The sequence below is a fragment of the Tachypleus tridentatus genome, chromosome 12, assembly GCF_004210375.1.
Source record: "Tachypleus tridentatus isolate NWPU-2018 chromosome 12, ASM421037v1, whole genome shotgun sequence".
In the NCBI taxonomy this organism is placed as follows: Eukaryota; Metazoa; Arthropoda; class Merostomata; order Xiphosura; family Limulidae; genus Tachypleus; species Tachypleus tridentatus.
Genome location: NC_134836.1, coordinates 84100324 through 84121715, shown reverse-complemented (window position 1 = coordinate 84121715; position 21392 = coordinate 84100324). Strand labels below are relative to the sequence as shown.

At 32.3% G+C, this 21392-nt stretch overlaps 1 protein-coding gene across 1 annotated transcript in view; it reads left to right on the top strand.

Annotated features, from left to right (window-relative positions):
• LOC143233846 (secretin receptor-like) overlaps positions 1-21392 on the top strand; it is a 45312-nt gene that overhangs the window by 2859 nt on the left and 21061 nt on the right. The window contains exons 2-5 of the mRNA XM_076470621.1: positions 4759-4869; positions 6076-6218; positions 15792-15886; positions 20713-20881. Coding sequence (XP_076326736.1) covers positions 4759-4869; positions 6076-6218; positions 15792-15886; positions 20713-20881 — 518 coding nt within the window. The remainder of the gene's footprint in view (positions 1-4758; positions 4870-6075; positions 6219-15791; positions 15887-20712; positions 20882-21392) is intronic.

Below are 21392 nucleotides of genomic sequence, written 5' to 3'. Positions count from 1 at the left end.
GTTGAAAGAAACTAAGTTTGTTGTTTCAAATGTACATTCAGTATTGGTAAATTTTCTTTGGTGAGCAATTCATGATCAGATGAACATGAATTTATTATTTTGAATTATCAACGGAAATAAGACATTTTCTTTCTTTGATATGTATAAGGTCAGAATATTGTTTGTTTTGAACTTACCTTGAATAATTACTGAATAACTGATTTCATTTATTTTCCGTTTGTGAGAGTGAGACTTAATGTTTGTATAGACTGCATTGCACAAAAAAAACTAATAAATAACCAGAATATGTAATAATGTGTAATACAAGGATGTCGCCCTCTTGTTTGTTTTTGAATTTCACGCAAAGATACACGAGGACTATTTGCGCTAGCCGTCCATAATTTAGCAGTGTAAGGCTAGAATGAAGGCAACTAGTCATCACCACTCAAAGTACTTTGTTGGGGTATTCTTTTACCGACGAATAATGGGATTAACCGTCACATTATAACGCTTCCACGGCTGGAAAGGCGAGCATGTTTGGTATGACGGGGATTTGAACCCGCGACCCTCAGATAACGAGTCGACCGCCCTAACCATCTGTCCTTGACGGGCTAAGGTAGAAGAAGTATAAAGATTTAAAAGTTTCTGACGGGTTTTTTAAACCACATATTTTTAATTAGCGTAAGTTTCTGCTGATACATATGGCCTTACATCTTGGTAAATGACCAAGAAACGCAGCAGATATTCCATAATTTGTAACAACATGCTAACTATGCAAACATAACAGGTAATAATGTAAGAATAACATTAAAGAATACCACCAAAATATGCACAACATTCACATTGCCAATTATGGAACGTGCTTGCTCTGCATGAAGCAATATAAACAAAACTACAAACAATAAAATTCGTTACTTATAGCTACATTCAAATTTCGCAGAACAACATTAATAATTATGCAAATATAAAACTATTATCTGACAAACCCTACGTAACGTGATCAATTATTTTCAGAAAACATCCACAAAAATGGGGTAATACGTGACTTAAAGAGCTACCACATGCATGATGGAAGTACTCTAAGTACCTCTTCCCAGTTAATACTTTCTATAAGAATAACAACAAGCAACGTACTGACAGTATTTAAACATATCACCAGTGTGTATTAAGAAAGAATATTTATGTACGTACACACCTACTTAGTTAAAACAATAAAAGCGTACGCTCGTCATTGGAATTTAACACGATTTTATTACTTTGAATTCTAAGTTAGAACACTTTATTCAACTAAGAAGAAATATATATAAAAATATAATTGTTATACAGATTTCAAGTCACTTGGATTAACAGGAACAGATAATGAAAGTTTATATTCTGCTACTTATTCCATGATCCGGGAAACGAACTTTATTTCGTTCGGAAATACCTTGTTGATTAGATATATCAGTTTCAATGATCACTTTATTTTTCTTTATATAATATTAGTATTGGTATCATTATTTGTTTGTTTCTTAATGTTTTTGAATGCTTCAATATATTTAAAGTACTTATATTAATTTTCATTTTTTACCCATAAGCATATTAACCTTGAATAAGAAATTTTTCCATTACTGGTTTACATATTTTAGCTAAAGGCAAGTTCGATACGGAACTTGATATGAAAGTGAAGCTATAGTTAACGATAAATAGATTTATTATCAGTAGACTTTATTTGTGGAGCAAGTGTCCATAATTCACGTATCATTGTCGAAAAAATTCGTACTCCACAATTTGAGATTGCAGATGCGTTATAAGATTGGAGGGTAAACCCAACTGGTAAATTAGCGTAGCCCAAAAGTTGAAGGGGGAGTACTATTCACTCATTGTTTTCTCTCTAGTCTATCAATTCAAAATTAGGGATGAATAGTGCAGAAAGTCCTTGTGTAGTTTTGCGGAAAATTTTTAAAGAAATCAAATGATTTTTCTTAGAAGAAATAATATAAACTCAAAATATTCATATACAATCATAATGTACATAAAATTCACTTATAATATACATATATAACTATGTGAGTAATTATTTAATTACAACCCGTTCAAATGTTTCATAAAATCTTTTACACTGAGGCTTAAACGCTTCCTCGTACATCAACTAAATTAGCATCATAAACCCAATAAATATCCCATACAAAGATGTATGATACTAGAGAACTCTTTATTAATTTAATTTTATAATTCATCATGAAAAGTTTCATCTAAAATTTTACCTTAGTTTAATACAACTTCAGTTTCATATCCCTGTGCTATTTTTGTGTAGTTAGTTTTTATGCTGTCTTCACTAGGGACGGAAAAAAGTGCGTAAACGTATTTCACACCATGGATCGGCAGGTGGTTTATAAAAATAACCAATGTCAAACTTTTACCTTGTATAGCTTTTCTATCAGTGTTGCTTAAAATTATTAATAGGCTATAACCAATGTTTAATGTCATAACTTGAACTTTAGTGTACATGAAGTTCCCGTGGGATATCGATAAAAAAACATAATTCAAATTGAATGAATTTCTTTAATCATACAAAGTCATTAGTCTCGTATGAGAAAGAACATTTTAATGAATTTCTTATAAAATTTTGATGTAACTAATACTAATGTTTAAACTGACAAAAGATCGTTTTGGATTCTGATGTTTTTTTGTGGAACTTAATATAGGTTTTAGTTTTTCAGTAGATTGAATCTGTAACATAAATCAAGAGCTTAATTATGTACTATATATTTTCTTCATTGCCACCTGGTAAATTAGCGTTATGTGTATGGCCTTACAATTCTAAAATCCGACATTTGATTCCTCGCACTGGACAGCGAAGATAGCCAATTTTGTAGTTTTGTATCAATAAAACAACACCTTGTTTTTATTCTCGTTTTTTCATAGTTCCAGAAAACAGAAAAAGTAAAGGTACGTTTAAGTAAAACATGATTACACGAAGGTAACGGGAAGGCTGTGAAAATAAAAGTTAAAGAGAAAGAAAAATAATTACGAAATTTAAAAAAATGTAGCGGGAGAAATATAGCAGAAAGTGAATAAATAGTTATAGAAAGAAAGTAATGAAAAAACCACAAGACGAAATATAATTACCAAAAGCGTTGATTTATTTGGAAAAAGAATACAAAAACTTGTTCTCCGTAGACAATTGCCTTGAATATAAGTATTTAGAGCTGAACCACGTATATTCTTGTTTTGCACATTGGCCGCTCGTACGTCTAACTAGCTAGGGCTGGTTTTAATAAGTTGTTGTACCTTCAGAAGACCCTGAGAAAAATACTTCATTATCGTTTTGATGATTACGAGAAAATTGAAAGAGAGTGTTCCTTATTAACTTAGTAATATAAATCGTTGGTCTTGTATTAAGAGGTTATTTCCTCTGCTAATGGACTTTCATCTTCGGTACAATTTCGCAATAACTTTTCCGATCTAATTTTTTTTGGAAAGGTTTCTCTAAAGTTCTTGTTACAGCACTGAGGCTTGATATTAAAAGTAGTAAACATGCTTACGCAAAAGCACTTTGGTGAAGGAAGTGAACTCTGGATGCTTTAAAGATTATTTAATTTGAGACAATACAATCACAAATTGATGCTTGTCGTAGCCATCAATAATCATCATTTACTTTAGACCTTAATATACGACGTTCTATAGACGGGGTATTATAAAGTTTTAAAAATAGAATCTGTATACTCGCTACTTTTCTTGCCCTTACTGCTTCTAGAATCAAAATTATGCATTCTTCTGGATTCACAGACCTTTTTACAGTAGCTCAGCAACAGTTCAGCACATGATTATTTTTATTTCAATAGCGAATTGTTTTTTTTTTCATTTCGAGCAAAGCTACACGAGAACTATCTGTGCTAGCCGTCCCTAATGTAGCACTGTAAGACTAGAGGAAGGCAGCTAGTCATCACCACACATCGCCAACGAATAGTGGGTTGCCTGGAACATTATAACGCCCCCATGCTTGAAAGAGCGTGAATTTTTGGTACGACAAGGATTCGAAGTGCTTTAACCACTTGGCTATACGGGTTATTGAGCAGTAAAAATCAATCTTGAAACAAAAAAAACAACTTGAAATGTTATACTAGAGGTAAAGTTTTGTTCCTGTCGTTCTTATTGTCTGTTTGTTTGCTTTGAATTTCATGCAAAGCTACACGAGATCTACCTGCGCTAGCCATCTCTAATTTAGCATTGTAAGGCTAGAGGGAAGGCAGCTAGTCATCACCACCCACCGCCAACTCTTAGGCTACTTTTTTGCCAAGGAATAGTGGGATTGACCGTTACACTATAACGCCTGCACGGCTGAAAGGGTGAGCATGCTTGATGCGACGGGGATTCGAACCCGCGGTCGTTCTTATTAAGTTGGAATGAGTTGGAATTGAAAACTTAACAAGAATAACTTATCATGAAGAAACAGAGATAAAGCACTTTAAGGTGCTCATAATGACTTTATGGATATCAAATACTAACGGTTTGTTCCTAATTTCTTATCAATAAAGTAAACGTTTATTCCATGTCCCATACTTCTCGATAAATTATGTAATATCATTTCTCATCGCACATATTAAAACCTTTTTTTAGTTATGAAAATGAAATACAGTTTTAAAACGAAATGTTCAATAAAAAATAATAGAAAAGCTGTGCTTTGTTTATTTTATTAATATAAAATGAGTATAAATTTACATTTTTATTATCAGCTTACAGTAAATTTAGACTAGTTGATAGATTCATATTTGTTCAAGGCCGTTTGTTTTTCAGATATATATTGTCCCATGATTTGGGATGGCGTTATGTGCTGGCCGTTTGTACCAGCAGGAACACATTATAATATGCTCTGCCCACCCTATGTACACGGATTCAATAAAAAAGGTGAGTGTTGAAAAAATTGGTCGTCCTTTTGAGCTCAATCCTGAAAAGAAAGTAATTGTTTATAGGACAATTGGAGATGAACAGGTATCATAATCAATACACATATATGATTACAGCATATCATGTTTAATCTATTACGTTTATACTGATTTATATAATAGAAAATATGTAACTGTAAAATATTATAATTGTGACCTTTACACAAGCTCTCACAAGTAATGATATGAAAAGAACAGCAAATATCTAACATGTAAATTCGAACAACTTTTAATATTTCAGTATATTTCTGGTTATGACTGAAGATTATGGTGTTAAATAATCCGTTGTTTATACCGAATTATATGACCAAAACGTGCTTATGTAACTATGGAATATTATTACTTTAACGTTTACTTATACTATGGCGCATCTCGGTGACTAAGACATAAAAATCGGGTTTCGATACTTGCAGTGGGTAGAACAAAGATAACCCATTGTGTATCTTTATGCTTAACAAAAAATAAACATTTATATTCTCAGAAATAATGACATGTGTACAACAAAAGTTCAGTATATAAATCCCAAACCCTTTCAAACGTTTCAGTTATTTAACTCTCACTTACTCTATAAGTAAGAAGAACAATTCATGAGATTAATATACAGATATTGTGGTTTCAAAGTCCGAATATAAGGTAATGTAGTTTAAAAAACGACCATTACACTCCAGAAAATTATAAGACAACTTTCATATTAACCAACATTGTTTCTTTCGTCTTTGCGGCTTCTTCCATAATTTTGGAGAGTTCTTTCCTATATTAAAAGGAAATTTTATTCCAAATGTCTACAAACTTAGTTGTAACATTAAGAGATGAACACGGCAAGCTCTCTAAATTCTGTTGGTATATTTAAAGATTCTTAATCTTAAAATATAACGTTATTGTTATACAAAGAGACACTAGAATTGTCAACCAAGCTGTGAATCATACAGACATTTAGAAATGTGAAGTTAAAAATTAGGCTGACTAGTCAGAAAATTTGAAATTCAATTAATATAATCACAATGTTAAGATACTTCATAAAGAGTGGTGTTATCTGTTATCGAGATAGCACTGAAGCTTTTGCCCTCCTTAGATTGTTTTTATATGTTTTATTATACTTTATTTCACTTCCACTTCACATGTTTATGATTTATATTCATCTATTCTTATCTTTTATATAACTCATCAGCTTTAGCAAGCAAATTTTGTACAACTGAAGGCACGTGGTGGCTTAACGAAAACTTCAACCAAACCTGGACCAACTATTCTTTGTGCACACAGAAGGAACCAGTAGAGTTAGAAATCACTACTTACAGTGCCGGATTCTATCAGGTAATAGCGACTGTTATGTATGTATATATATAAACATATGTGTTAAAAATTTCAAGCTAGAAAGCACTTTACAAGGTGGCCTTTATTGGCTTATCTGTAAGTTTGAAGGCTTATAACATTAAATATCGCGTTGAAACCTGTAGTGTTTAAGAAACAAACAAACTACGTGGTAATATTAAGATTAAACATGTAGAATCTTATTTCTCTACTTTTATGATGTCACGTTAAAAACTCAAGCTTGAACAAAACACATATTGAGATTTGTCCTGTGTTTTTCTTTGGATAATCATGCAAAGCTAAACAAATGACTATGTGCAATATCTATCGTTAATTTTCAGCTGATAGACTAAAACAAATATTTCTAGTGAACAGCATTCACCGCCAACTATTGGGTTATTCTTATCAAATAGTGGTATTGACCGTTACTCTCATAACGCATCTATGTCATATTAAGATGTGAGAGCAATGTAAGTTTGGGTTTCCGAAAAATCAAAACATCGACGTTGCTGAGAGTATGAAGACTAACAATAATAAAAAATGCGATAATTAAATTGTCATAATTAGAGGGTTTATCTTTGATAAAAGTTAAAATGCTTACTTCAAATGAACATTAAATTATTGTAAATACAAAAATTCTACATAATCAATACATTGAGGAATGATGACGAACGCAGGTTTTTTAATAGTTTGTATAAGTACCTTTATTGGAGCAAGTTTTAAACATGGCATCCTCAAGATCCTAATATGGGTCAAGAAAAGGATGTACGGTGTCATATTCGGGTTAGGCTCCATCATGCCTGCGTGAGTATACGGACGCGTTTAAGCCATCTTAATATTAATAAAAACACACAAAGTCCACATTTCAAGATAAGTCCTCTTTGCTTCAGGGAAGAGTTCACGGACATACAAACAAATACATAGCATAACTTAGCTTAGGATGCTTTAAATACTACTGAAACTAACGCTGTGCTGTGAATCGAGTTAATAATTCCACTTTACGAACTTTGTCAATAAATGTATGTTTTATGGTCATTTCATTCAGCATTTTATTAAATCATCTTTGCGCCAAAATTTTTTTCTACCATACGACACGAGATTCTTTCGGCTTTCTATAAAACTTCATCTCATTTTACTGTTGCAGCCTTCCAGGTACGGCACATTATTAACAAACATATGATCGTTGTGACAATTTTTGTGACATAAGGATTAAATTACTAACCTCAGGTTATTCGCCACAGATTTCAACGACCACAGATTTAATCGCTAAGAATAGTGTGCTGGTATCGATTTCATTGGTTTCGTAACTTTCTTTCGTGTTCACTTTGGTAAGTATTCCTCCCATTGTAGTATCCAACACATTAAACTTTGTTAAGTATTCTTCCATTGTAACATCTAACACATTAAACAGATGCATGCTTTGCCCTAAGCTACCATATAAATGAACAATCTCCTACGAAATATTTTATACTAAAGATTGATATTTCTCAGATACTAAAGCAACTTTTATTTTACCCTCAAAAATGTTAGTGTTACAGAGGTGACATAGTAGTTAGCGAGGATTCAATTCACGTCCCTTGCGCATTGCGTACCTTTATTTTTCGATGTCCTCGATAAAATTCTAAACATATAACACTAAATTTCTGGATTTGTTACCCCGCGGCAACTACAATGCAGATAGCCTCTTTAGTAGATTTATCCTAAAACAAACAAATGAAACGTAAGATATTTGGAAATGGTGCAAGACAGTGCAGGTCAATGTGACCATTAGCATCGATAACATACATACATCTAGCCTAAAGAGATGAAGATTATTTCTTGCAAAACGAACTAGCTACATAAAGCAAATGTTTGTTTGTTTGTTTTGTTTTGAATTTCGCGCAATTCTACTCGAGAACTAGCGTTAACCGTTCGTAATATAGCAGTAAAAGCTAGAGGAAAGCAGATTGTTAACACCATTCACCACCAATTCTTGGGTTTCTTTTTTACCAACGAATATTGTTATTGATAATCACGTTTTAATATCCTCAAGGCTGAAAGATCGAGCATGTTTGATGACAAGGATTCGAACTTGTGACGTGTAGTGACCAACTGTACACTTCCACTGCATACAAAGTATGAAAGTAACTAAATAGAATATACCATAAAACTTAAAAAAATCACTCAGAATGGCAGACAAGCATGTTAAATATCGCACTTGAGAATCCTGAGAAACTGTTCTTACATGGGACATTGAAAGTAACTTCAGCGATGGAAGCATACTTAATATATTATTGTAAAATCCTCAAGTAACCTATTCTTACTGGAAGAACATTTTTCCATATATAGATTATTTATCTCTTCCACTTCGACATAAGTGATTGTTTGAATATATTCGATTTTAAAAAAACTTAGCAGATTAATATTTATAATTTAATACAACTGTATTAATTGGTTAATTTCTTAGCGTATTCCGTACCGCCAATCCGTGAGGGCGTTATATGTGACAATAAATCCCTTTCAGCTTTTGGGGTGTTATAAGGTACGGTCAATCCTACTACGCGTTGGTAAAGAGTAGCCCAAGAGTTAGTGGTGAGTGGTGATGACAAACTGCCTTCCCTCTAGCCTTTCCCTGTAAAATATGTAACTTTGTACGAAATTCAAAACAAACAGAAATCGTAGTCTATTTATTATAATATTATACTTTTTCTCTGTCCTGAAAATGCTCATGCACCTTACTATATAAATATGTATGCGTTTGCACTGCACTTCAAAGGATGTAAATATATTAAAGTAGCCATTTCGTAGAATAACTAATTAAAAGCCTGTCTAAGTTAAAAAAAATGTATAATTTTAAGTCATAGAATAACACTACAACTTTATTTACTGATATTATTAAATATGATAAAGTTTAGCCCTAATTAAACTAAAGCAAAAATTACGCAAAAGTTGCATAATTAGCTTATCGAATCCAGGAAAAAAAAGCCACTGGTATATTTCGTGAAAACATGATTATAGTTATAATTAATTCTTGTTTCATTTTTTTTCACATCTGGAATTTATAAATTAGATCTACAGTAACTGTTAACTAATGATGTATTTAAAAAACATAATGTTGTTGAAGTTATGGTGATAAAATAAAAGAAGTTCAATATTACTCAAACAAACCATTATTTATTATTAAAATACCTTTTTTTTTAAATATTGCATTTTTTTGCCCACTACTGTATGGGTGATGCCATCACACATAATTTGTGTTCTTAATGTCTACAATTAATGTATTGTCAGTTAATAAGCGATTTAAAATATTTTTGTTCAGCACTTAATTAGTTATGATATTTAAATAAAATGTCTTTTTTTTTCTGTGACTTTTTCTACCCAGTGACTTCATTTCCTTTCAACAGCTTATCATTGAGATATGATTGCTTATTCAAGTGTTCGAATTAGTAAAATTAATATATATTTTTTATTTCACCGAGGTTTGTTACACTTTGACTAACTTACTGTATAGCACACTGCAAAATTTACTCATTGGATTATACATCTCCTAGACTTTGGGCCTGTGAAATATAGTTTAATCAACTATAAATGATTGTTATTTTTTTCTTTTCACAATACACAGATTTCACAGCTTCGATGTTGGTTAAATATAGATCAATCAGTAGGGGTGGTCATTAGAAGTAGCGATGGGATTTACCTAATTTCCTCTTTTACCGTATGGGATATACATACAACCTATGTACTTTTAGTCATTATTGACATATTTATATTCAAAACATTAATTCTAGCTGTCCCTAATTTAGCAGTATAAGACTAGAGGGAAGACAACTAGTCACCACCTCTTACCGCCAACTATTGGGCTACTCCATTAGTAAATTTTGTTTGTTAGTTTGTTTTGAATTTCGCACAAAGCTACTCGAGGGCTATCTGTGCTAGCCGTCCCTAATTTAGCAGTGTAAGACTAGAGGGAAGGCAGCTAGTCATCACCACCCACCGTCAACTCTTGGGCTACTTTTTTACCAACGAATAGTGGGATTGACCGTCACATTATAACGCCCCCACGCCTGAAAGGTCGAGCATGTTTGGCGCAACGGGGATGCAAACCCGCGACCCTCAGATTACGAGTCGCACGCCTTAACACGCTTGGCCATGCCGGGCCTCAGCCATTAGCAAATAATAGTGTGATTGACCGTAAAATTATAACACCCCCACGGCTGAAAGAGTGAGCAGATTGCGAGTCGAATACTTTAACCACCTGGCCATGCCGGGCCAACTTATATTAAGTGATATGTTTTAAGGCCAATAAAAGAAAGAAAATACTGTTTAAATAATTGAACTCTGAATCATTTCGGAATACCTTTTTATATTCATAATTATTAAAAATCATAATTGTTCTTAATTTCGTTTACAAATCGTATTTGAGGGATTTAAATTTAACTGATTAATAAGGTCATAACAACACCTGTAAACAGTGTTTGTTTTATTATAAGACATCTAAATAAACACATTATTTCTTTTCTGTACTTTATCCATCAATTTAGGATGAAAATACGCAAAAGAAGCTTATGAAGAACAGAAATGATTTGGTTTTGTACTGACGTATTTGTTTGCACATTTTATATTAAATATATGTCTCTTACTACAAAACTTGTTATGAGCATATAACGAAGAATACGTAATTATTTCAAATTATTTTTAGTTCAGTTATTATAAAGAAACTAAATATATATATCTAAAGAAATTATTACAAATGGAGATACTTCCTGTGTGTGACATAGCAACAGAATACCTACACACCAACTTACACACATAACAATAAACCCAATAAAATCAATAAATGAATCAAACAAACTATTTGTTACCTTTCGTAAGTCTGTCATCATGAACCACACAGATAGATCTGCTAGTATATTAGTTTAATTTACATCCAACATCCTAGAAAAGAAATTTTTGTATTTAAATTTATACATGAAACACTTAATATTATTTTGTATCTTCTTCATCGTAATCATATGATCATCTATATACTCCAATTTATGTAGTTCTAAAAAAGGGATTATTTTATGTTACTTTATACGTAAAATCAATATCTTTAAGCATTCACAGCTCAAGAAAACTTCAACTTCCAAAAATTCAATAAATGGATAATTAATCATGAAACACTACATTAGTGAAACAATTGAAATAACGTTAGAAGTTGAGTTAGACAACTTTGTGCTCCAAAGTATTTCATTGATTTTTACTGAATGATTAAACAAAACCATTTTCTTTACAGAATGAGCAACTATCGTCTTCCCCATCTTCAGGAGGAATTCCAACAGCCCAGTGCGAACAATTTTTGCAGAATATTAAAATGTTTAATCATGTTCTTACACAAATAAAATTATATGAAAACAAAAACATATGGAGCACTCCCAGAGTGATTGATCTGAATATATCAAAGGTGACTTCATTTAGGAAAAAACAATGAACATACCACACAATTCAGTTTCGAGAATCGATTGGCAAATACAAACTTATTTTGTTTATTTGTAAATTTATTTTATTTTCCAAAATATAAATATCAGTGAAAAAAAGATGATTGAGATTTATTTTTCGTTACTTTTGCTGCAGTAGACTAGTTTCACTGAATTCACGGCTCATCCGTGTTGCTTGAAAGAATGAAGGACGTCACATGTTATTTAAATGCTTAAAGTATTTCAGGTTATTAATGGTGAGTAAAGGACTATACATCAAAACCAAAAATTATTTTATTCATAGACAAAGAAAATCGTATACCTTCAAAATAATTTTTCAGATGAACACATTTTTACACATTAAATGCAGAATGGTATATAGATATTCAGTAAAGATTGAGCGTCTTGTTATGAACCTAATTTTTAATAGTTTGTGAATGAAACCAAGATGTACATATGGTATATTTTTCTAAGTATATTTAGTATAGCATAAACTAAATGTACGTTTTCACAGACCTTCATAAAGATATTCACATTGTTTGCTTTATTATAAGACACCTGATTGATTGTTTGAAATTAAGCACAAAGCTACACCATGGACTGTTTGTGCTTTGCCCACCACGGGTATCAAAACTTGGTTTCTAGCAATATGAGTCCGTTCAAAACACATTTGTTATAAATGTGGATAATCAACTCACCTAGTCGTTTTTTTTTCTTCTTCTTCAACAGAAGTATGGCAGTTAAGTAGAGAATAAAATATCAAAGTAACCATAGCAACTAATTCAGACTTTGTAAATTAAGGTTTAAAATTGTTCACCTTTCTTGTCAGTGTTATAATTATAGGAACATTGACTGATCACCTAATACCTTGGTGAGCTGACAAATTTCTTTCTTTCGAAGAGTTAAACATAAGCCTGAGTTAAAAATCTCTGTCGCTTCCACCTCCAGAAACGTCAGCAGTGAGTTCCTGATTTGCAATACCAAAATTCAAAGTTCGATTCTTCATGATAGACAGAGCACATGTAGTCTATAGTTTATTATTGCGCTATATACTTCAGTAGCTATTTTTATATAAGGAGTATGTTATACAAACAGCAATATCAGCATGGTATTTGTCTTTTAAAATGTAAAATCAAAACATTGTGTGAACCGAAAGGGTTAATAATCCAATTTTTTTTTATCATTAATGTCAAATATCAGTTAAAAGTGATATAGAAATAATTCTTAAACTGAATTAAAATCATACGATCCCATTTTCATACTAAACTGAAATCCTCTGTCATACAAGTTTAACGTAAATTCTGTGTTGAACTCACAATGTAAACTACTAATAGTTTCACAGGATTAATGTGTTAGCGATTTTACCAAATATCATATGTTTCAAAGGAACTTGAAGTATCAATTTAATTTTTAGTTTTAAGTTGTGTTGTTCAAGTTGGTTTACTTAAAGACTTTCTGAATGAGTGTATTAAATAAACATATACCGTATGGGTCCTCCGGAAAATCGAACAAAATTTGTATATGGGACACTAAAATCAAATTAAGCAAGCAAATATCTGATCAACTAAAAATCTAGTATTTTACCAATTATGTTAGTGAACAGTGACCCTCAGATTGTAGACTTAAAGACTGGTACCGCTATATCTGTGAAATAACACTAAAATCACACTTTTGAAAACTGGTATTTCTATGTTTGTGAAATAATACTAAAATTAAATTATGTTGGTTTTACATTAAATAAATAATATTGTTTTTTATCATGCAAAGTATTTGTCCAATATTTTTAGTTTTGTACACATTAAAATGAAAACGTGTTTATTTCTAAAATAGACTACAAACAAATTTGGTACACTAAATAAACACATTTTAAATACGCGGACACACGAAACCTTTGGAACGAACACTATAACATACTTGAAACCAGAATTCTTAGAATATGGTATAAATTTTAAAAAACGAGACTTGTTATAAGAGAATGCGTGATTGGCCCTTACAGATTCACCTTACAAACCTTATCTTTATATATTGACCTTATTTACAAAGAGTATGTGAAGTAGTGTTTCTATGTTTAAATTAAATTCTTAAGCATTTTCATTATTTCATAAGAAACATGTTTGACTGTAAGATTATAAAGTTTTATAAATTATAAACGTTTATCATGTTTGTTTGTTTTTGTCTTAGCACAAAACATAATAATGACTGGATATCTCAATAATTCAAGGAAGGAAGGTCTATTCTATCATACCAGTATTTCAAAGTGAATGGGCTTCAATAACTTAAGTGTAAACGGGCCTGGCATGGCCAAGCGCGTAAGGCGTGCGACTCGTAATCCGAGGATCGCGGGTTCATTCCTGCGTCGCGCTAGACATGCTCGCCCTCCCAGCCGCGGGGGTGTATAATGTGAAGGTCAATCCCACTATTCGTTGGTAAAAGAGTAGCCCAAGAGTTGGCGGTGGGTGGTGATGACTAGCTGTCTTCCCTCTAGTCTTACACTGCCAAATTAGGATCGGCTAGCACAGATAGCCCTCGAGTAGCTTTGTGCGAAATTCAAAAAAAAGCAAAACTTAAGTGTAAGATCAGACGCGATAGATTCTAAGAACAAGAAAGGGATAATACAAGTCATGATGAATTGAAAACAATCCGACCGTATTTTCAGTTTGAGTTTGCTCTAATAGTTTTAGTTTATATGATTCAGATATTAATATACAATATTTTAACGTTATACATATTAAATCTTCTTTTTCAGAGCTAATTAGGTTGCGAGTTAAATTAGTGTGTGGATGATTATATGATTATGATTCAGAGTATGAAATTCTAGCACTAAACTTTTTTAAATTTATATGGAAAACAGTTCTTTTCGGGAATACATAAAATTTAAATTAAACTAATTTACTTTCTCGCATTCAAATACTATGCTTATTACAGAATAAATAGATATAAAACTGAAAGTTAACCAAAACATTAATGGAAGATTAAAATTGTTTCTGTAGTTTTCGCAGTTGAGATCAAACGGTTACAGATTGAAATAAATAGGTATTACCAAAGGGTTGCCCTGTGGCGACGCTTTAAATAATAAAACTTGGCATTCATGTTTAAAAAAATCAACAATAACACTGTAATGGTGACAGTCAAATCTCACTGTTCAGTTAAACAATGACTACTAAAGAGTTGGCGATAGATACTGTTCACTAGCCGCTTTCCCTTTAGTTTATGCTGTAAAAATTAAAGACGGCGATATGTAGATGAATCTTACGTAATTTTGACAAAAGTTCTAAAAATCAAACAAATAGCTACGCCCCAGCGCTACACAAATACGTACATAAACTGAGTATGTTGCATAAAATGATTTCGTGCCTTACCATGCTGTTGCAGCCTATCTCACCACGTTTGAATATGTTCTCATACTTATTAATTCTTATTACTTCATCTTGAAAATTCAAAATCGTTGGTTTGAACGCATCTCTGTGACCTGAATGTACGAATATTTTTCATTAGAAAGGATTGTTAGAAATCCTTCCCAAAAGAAATCAGTTTTGGAGGGCATAGCTCTACCTACAAGTCCCCAAGTCGCCCAGCTACATGTCTGCGGACTCACACTGCTAGAAACCGGGTTTAGATAGTCGTGATGGGCAGAGCACAGATAGCCCATTATGTAGTTTTGTGCTTAATTACAAACACAATCTCTCTACCTACAAAAATCCAAACAGTATCAGATGTAGCTCTCATAAATGCCTTTCTATGGCGCATTCGTATTGAATGTGGTTGTCACGCGACTTGCCGATTTGCATACTCAAATCGTTTTAATGTAACATTCTAAGCAAACCTTTCTATTAAAGAAATTTATTGTTAGCTTTATGCTCTTTTAATCTTTTTTTTATTTATTGGAAAATTTTATAAACAAAATTAGAATTGGCTAATTTTACTTTATAGCACGTGTACCACTTTATGTCATGAAAGTACCATTTATTGTCAATATATATGAGTTTGTATAAGTGGCATTAGGGACATCAACATTTTCTCGATAATTCAAGGTATTTATATAACATACAGCTTTATTTGATATGTTTTAAAACACCATGTTCACTTAGTATGTAATAGTTGTTCGACTATATTTCAATGGTTTTATTTTGTTCTTTTACAGCCACATTTATCTGCTATCAAACTGATATCCAAAATAGGCTATACTGTATCCTTTTCCACTTTAATTGTTGCCTTCCTTATCTTGACCTTCCTGAGGTAGGTTATTGTTCAGTATGGAAAGTTAGTTGCACTTTATAAAAGCGATTTGTATATGTTAATGTAGTGATGCCACGAACATATTTGGCGCCTATATGTGCGTGTGTGTGTGTACGGTTGTTTCTATTTGATTTATTATGAATTTTCGATATTCAATGCTGGTTACAGCACTTGACTCTACGTGAAGCGAGATAAAAATCTAGCGCCAAATCTGCACGCCTTTTCAAGCGTGAGAGCGTTATAATTAAATGTTTAATCCCACTATTTATTAGCAGCCTAACAGTTAGCTTTAATAGCTTTGCTATAAAAAAATAAAATAAAAAAAAATAAATGTGCCATTAATCAAATTATAATTAGATTTACACATCACTACCATTCACAAACAATATACTCGTAAAAGGAACTGTTAAATTACGTTGAGCTATAGGACAAAACATTTTCAAGAACAGAATTATGCTAGAAATGCATGGAAAACATTGTTAGATATCAAATTATATACATATATTATTTTTATAGTTATGGTTTTGTTTATGGTTCGTTTATTTTTTTCTAAGAATTTTTGGTTTCATTAAAATGTGGGAGTGTGTTTCTTATACCAAAGCCACATCGGGCTATCTGCTGAGCCCACCGAGGGGAATCGAAACCCTGATTTTAGCGTTCTAAGGCTCTCGATTTACCGGTTGTCCATTCATTGTCCTGCTCAACATTTCTAGCAACTTGAACTGTTATTTCCAGATCTTATGTAGTACAGCATAAAGTGTGTAACTGGTTCAATATACACCATCAAAATTTATTAAAGTACTTATTTCAAAAGAATAAAGTATAGCTCAACTTTGATGTAATTCATTTAATATAAAGAGGTTGAACAGATTTAAAACATAAGCTTTAAATAAAGACACACTGGCTGAAAAATCCTTAAGTTTATTACTTTTCACCATATGTGGCTTAAATCAGAATAGAAGGTTTTTGTTAACAGTTACACTCTTAACAATGCTGTCTAGTCTAACCAATACTGAACTTGTAGAAGCTGAAACATGTTTAAAAATTCATGTCCAACTACACAAAGATCTCATTAAAATCACTATAGATAATTTGGGTATTTAATACAACAAGCAGTCTCAGATTAAACACGTGCTAAGCGCACGAAGTTACCTGCAGCACAGACATTAAGGTCAAGTGATGTGACGTGTCAGCAGCAACCAATGATGGCCAAGTAGAGCATGACGTCACGAATCATACGAGTGGGGTGAACACACAGTGTGTGTGTTTTGACCTCCGCCAAATCCCTGGGGTTCGATTGAACCCAGGTTAAGAACCTTTGCTGTTGGATCTTGGAAAAATATGACAAAACGCGTGTCCTTTCAAAGAGCTTTTTAAATGGGAACTGTTGTGTGGAGCAACAATAAATAGCCATAGACATCAAAGTGAACATGGACGATGGGAGAAATAGGATGTTGTTGTGTTTTACAGTATGAAATACAATAAACCCAGTATTTAGATGAACATAAACGAGTGTTATGTGTTGAAGTTTACTGATTTTATCTGAACTAGCATAACTGACTGTCAGAATTATAGCACCGTCTCAGATGAAAGTGCGAATTGTGTTTAGTGGTATATCACGAATCGAGCCTTGAACCTCACGATCTGCAATTTCTCACCCTTAGGAGTGCTGTAAGTTATTGTGCTGGCAGATTAAAAGGAATGTTCAGTTTTATAAAACGAGGAAATAATCGAATGACATTATGAAGGAGCTCTTCGTATTTCATATTCAAACTTGAATGAAATATGAATAGTTAAAATAGTGTATTTCTTGTTTACGGTTCCCCGCTTGTACAGCGGTAAGTCTACAGATTTACAACGCAAAAATCAGGGGTTGGATTTGCCTCGATGGACTAAGCAGATAGGCCAATGTGCCTTTGCTATGAGAAAGATACACACACACAAACATTCGTGTTTACATATTTATATCTGTATTCAAGAAATGGTCAAAATAGTCTCTGCTAAGTTTGTATTTGGATACAATGTATTCCAGAAGAGATTTAAGAATTTGTGAAAGAGAAATTGTAATGGAGCTTTATCTGTCTGATGGATGTGTAAACAAGAACGTAAAGTTACTGATGTGTAAAGTGAAATGGTCTCTTAGCTGCATTCTGTCACAAAACAGAAATAGAAAATTCAATGAAAGAAGCCTACGACCAGTCATATATAAATTCATACGTGATGCCGAAGTAAAGAGGCTATATAGAATATATTTGTCATGTAACGGCTAAAAACAGCAACAAATTGTAGAATCGAACACTACTAAAATCCAAGAGGTTATTTGGTCACATGAATGGACTTGTTCATAAATTGGGTGTGTATATATCTGGAGAAAGATCTTGATAAACGTTTTATGGGCTTTAATTAATGAATATAGAATACTTACAGTAATTTCATTGAAAAATCATAATAACTACGATGAATTAAAAGAATATCCCAGTAGGTTAGGTTTACTGCAAGTACTGGTGCTTTTCAGGATGACTAATTATAGACCTATTTTCAAGGAATCTGTTGCAGACTGACTTGCCAAAGAGGCCTTTAATAATCTACGCTAGTCTAATCAGTCGCAAGATCTCTGCCCCTAAACCATTATGTTTTATTTTTCTTTCGAAAAGAGATTTAAATATCATCTTCTTTCTCCGACATCCCTATAAGAAGTAGAGACATTTATTGTTAAAGATTATAAATCCCGTTAAAACCTCCTTATACAATATTCGTTACATATTTTGTTTTTTAACATATTTATGTTTTTATCTCCATTTTTCTTATCAGAAACTACTTTTTCAACTATAAGTATCTGCATTTTAAGTATATTATCATTCTGCATCTCATACTTGTAAATAATGGTTAAATGTGTTAAAAATTTGCCTATTCGTTAGGTATCATTCAATCATATCCAAATAGTATCTTGTATTTTGATGTAATTTTTATTATGTGCTATTCGTGTACGACTTGGTTTGGTTTATTTTGAATTTCGCGCAAAGTCACAGAATGGCTATCTGCTCTAGCCGTCCCTAATTTAGCAGTGAAAGACTAGAGGGAAGGCAGCTAATCACCACACACCGCCAACTCTTGGGCTACTCTTTTACCAAAGAATAGTGGGAGTGACCGTCACATCATAACGCCCCCACGGTTGAAAGGGCGAACATATTTGGAGTGACGAGGATTCAACCCCGCGACCCTCAGATTACGAGTCGCACGCCTTAACACGCTTGGCCATGCCGGGCCTTATTTTTTTTACAAGTAGAAATAGTTCTCTGGTATTATGAATTGGTTTAATGAATTAATATATATCAATATTTTTCCTGATAGTCAAAATTAAGACCTATCAATAAAACAAACTGGAGTAAAATTATACAACGTTTTACTGAAGTGAGGTATGTTTAGGTGAACTGATTCCTCAAAGATTATTAGAAAGTTATACACGTTAATAAAAGTAGGTTTGAATCAGAAAATAATTATAATAATCTGTGTTTGATACGTTAATTGGGTTTCAACTTGCATGAGGGGAAAACGGATTGGATACTTTTTGATAGACTTTGAAGAAAATCTTTGTTTGAACACATATAATAAAACTGTGTGTGTACTTACATAGAAATAAGTTGACGGTCGCCTCTTCTGGATCAGCGAATAGCCCATCAGCATTCTATTCCTTAAGAAGGATTTCTGTTCGACTTATTACGATTAAAAACCACGAGAAATGAACCAAGAAAGCGCTTGAATTCGACGCGTTAATTTGTTTTCAAATTATTGTTTGGCTGTAGCATTTAAGTAATAGCAAATCGGATAACAAAATAAATGACAGTGTTAATCCTTTCGACCCGAATGTTGTATGATACTGCTATATCATCCTAGCAATAAATGATATCTGTCATAGAAAACAAAGAAAGAAAGCAATTAAAACAAGGTAATCGCATCGACTTTCTAAACAACGTCTTTATACTAAAACTAATTAAACATATTTATTTAAAGTTACTGTATCATTGAACCTGGTGTAGGAAACATATTATGTGTCTGTAACGAAGAAGATTCTCTTCATAACTCATTATTTGTCATAGTGAACTATATTGTGTTAAATACTGAATAATATATCATTGAATACATATTTTTAAATATAATACATTAGCACTTTACATATATTAAAGTAAGAATATGAGAAGGTTTTATTCTTGAGCTACTCTTTTACCAATGAATAGTGTGAGTGACTGTCACTTTATAACGCTCCCACGGCTGAAAGGGCGAGCATGTTTGGTGTGACGGTAGTTGGAACCCGCGACCATCAGATTACGATCGAGTGCCTTAATCACCCGCGACCCTCAGATTACAAGTCGAGTGCCTTAATCATCTGGTCACGTTGAGCCTTCATTTATTGTCTTCTTTTTTCCACTACAAGAACAACAAAAAGACTTTCTTTTTGTCATATATAGAAGTCGCTTATAATTGGTCAGTTTTGTGGTGACTAAAAACCGGGTTCTGCTTCTCACTGTTAGTTTAGCACTAACGATCCATTACGTAGCCTTGTGTTTAACAATAAAACTAAACAAGTAAACAGTTTTTAATTTAGAAAATAGTTTAAATCGCAATTTTTACTCTGAAACAAAAAAATTATTATATTGGTTTAAATTGTCTTCATAAAAACATTTTACTGCCAGCCGTATACTACCTGTTGTTTGTTTGCTTTTATAAATGTCTCTGCTTGATATACTTAAATACGAATTTTTTGGATATATTAGATATTAAATGACCCGAGTTTTGATTTAAGTTATCCAAACCTTTATTTTTTTCAGGAAACTTCAATGTCCAAGAAACAACCTACACATACAGCTCTTTCTGTCATTCATGATGAGAGCTCTAATGTTTCTTCTAAAAGATGCTCTTTTTGTAGCTGGAATGGGACTTCAAAGTAACGTAGTTGTTTCAGAAGATGGATTACCCCGGTTTCTGGAATCAAAAAACGTACGTAATAATTGTATTATGAATGTGCTTCTCTGTTGCATTTCTTTATTTCCTGTGATTATCTAGCAGTCGCATACTTAATTATATATACTAATCAGTTATCGTATATTCTAATTGGTGTGCAATTATTTATAACTTAGAAAAGGCTTGAATTTTGGCTTGATTTGTCATTACATATTTACATTTTTATTTATTAATGGTTTCATTAACATATAAACTCACATTCAACCTAAACAATTCAATTTAACATGTACAGACATAATAATAATAACAAAGGTGATACGACCAAAATTAACTAAGAACCGGTTTTCCATTCTTTCATAATAATCACTTTCTATTATAACGTTTTTTTTTTTTTTTGAAGATAATACAGGCAGTTCAACACGTTATTATTTTAGTCTCAACTAAAGTTTGTTTATATATTTTGTAAACGCTTATCGTAAATCAAATTTTATTTAGGTATTTTGAACCTACTAAAATGGTTTTGTGGACTCTTTTGAAATGTCAATTT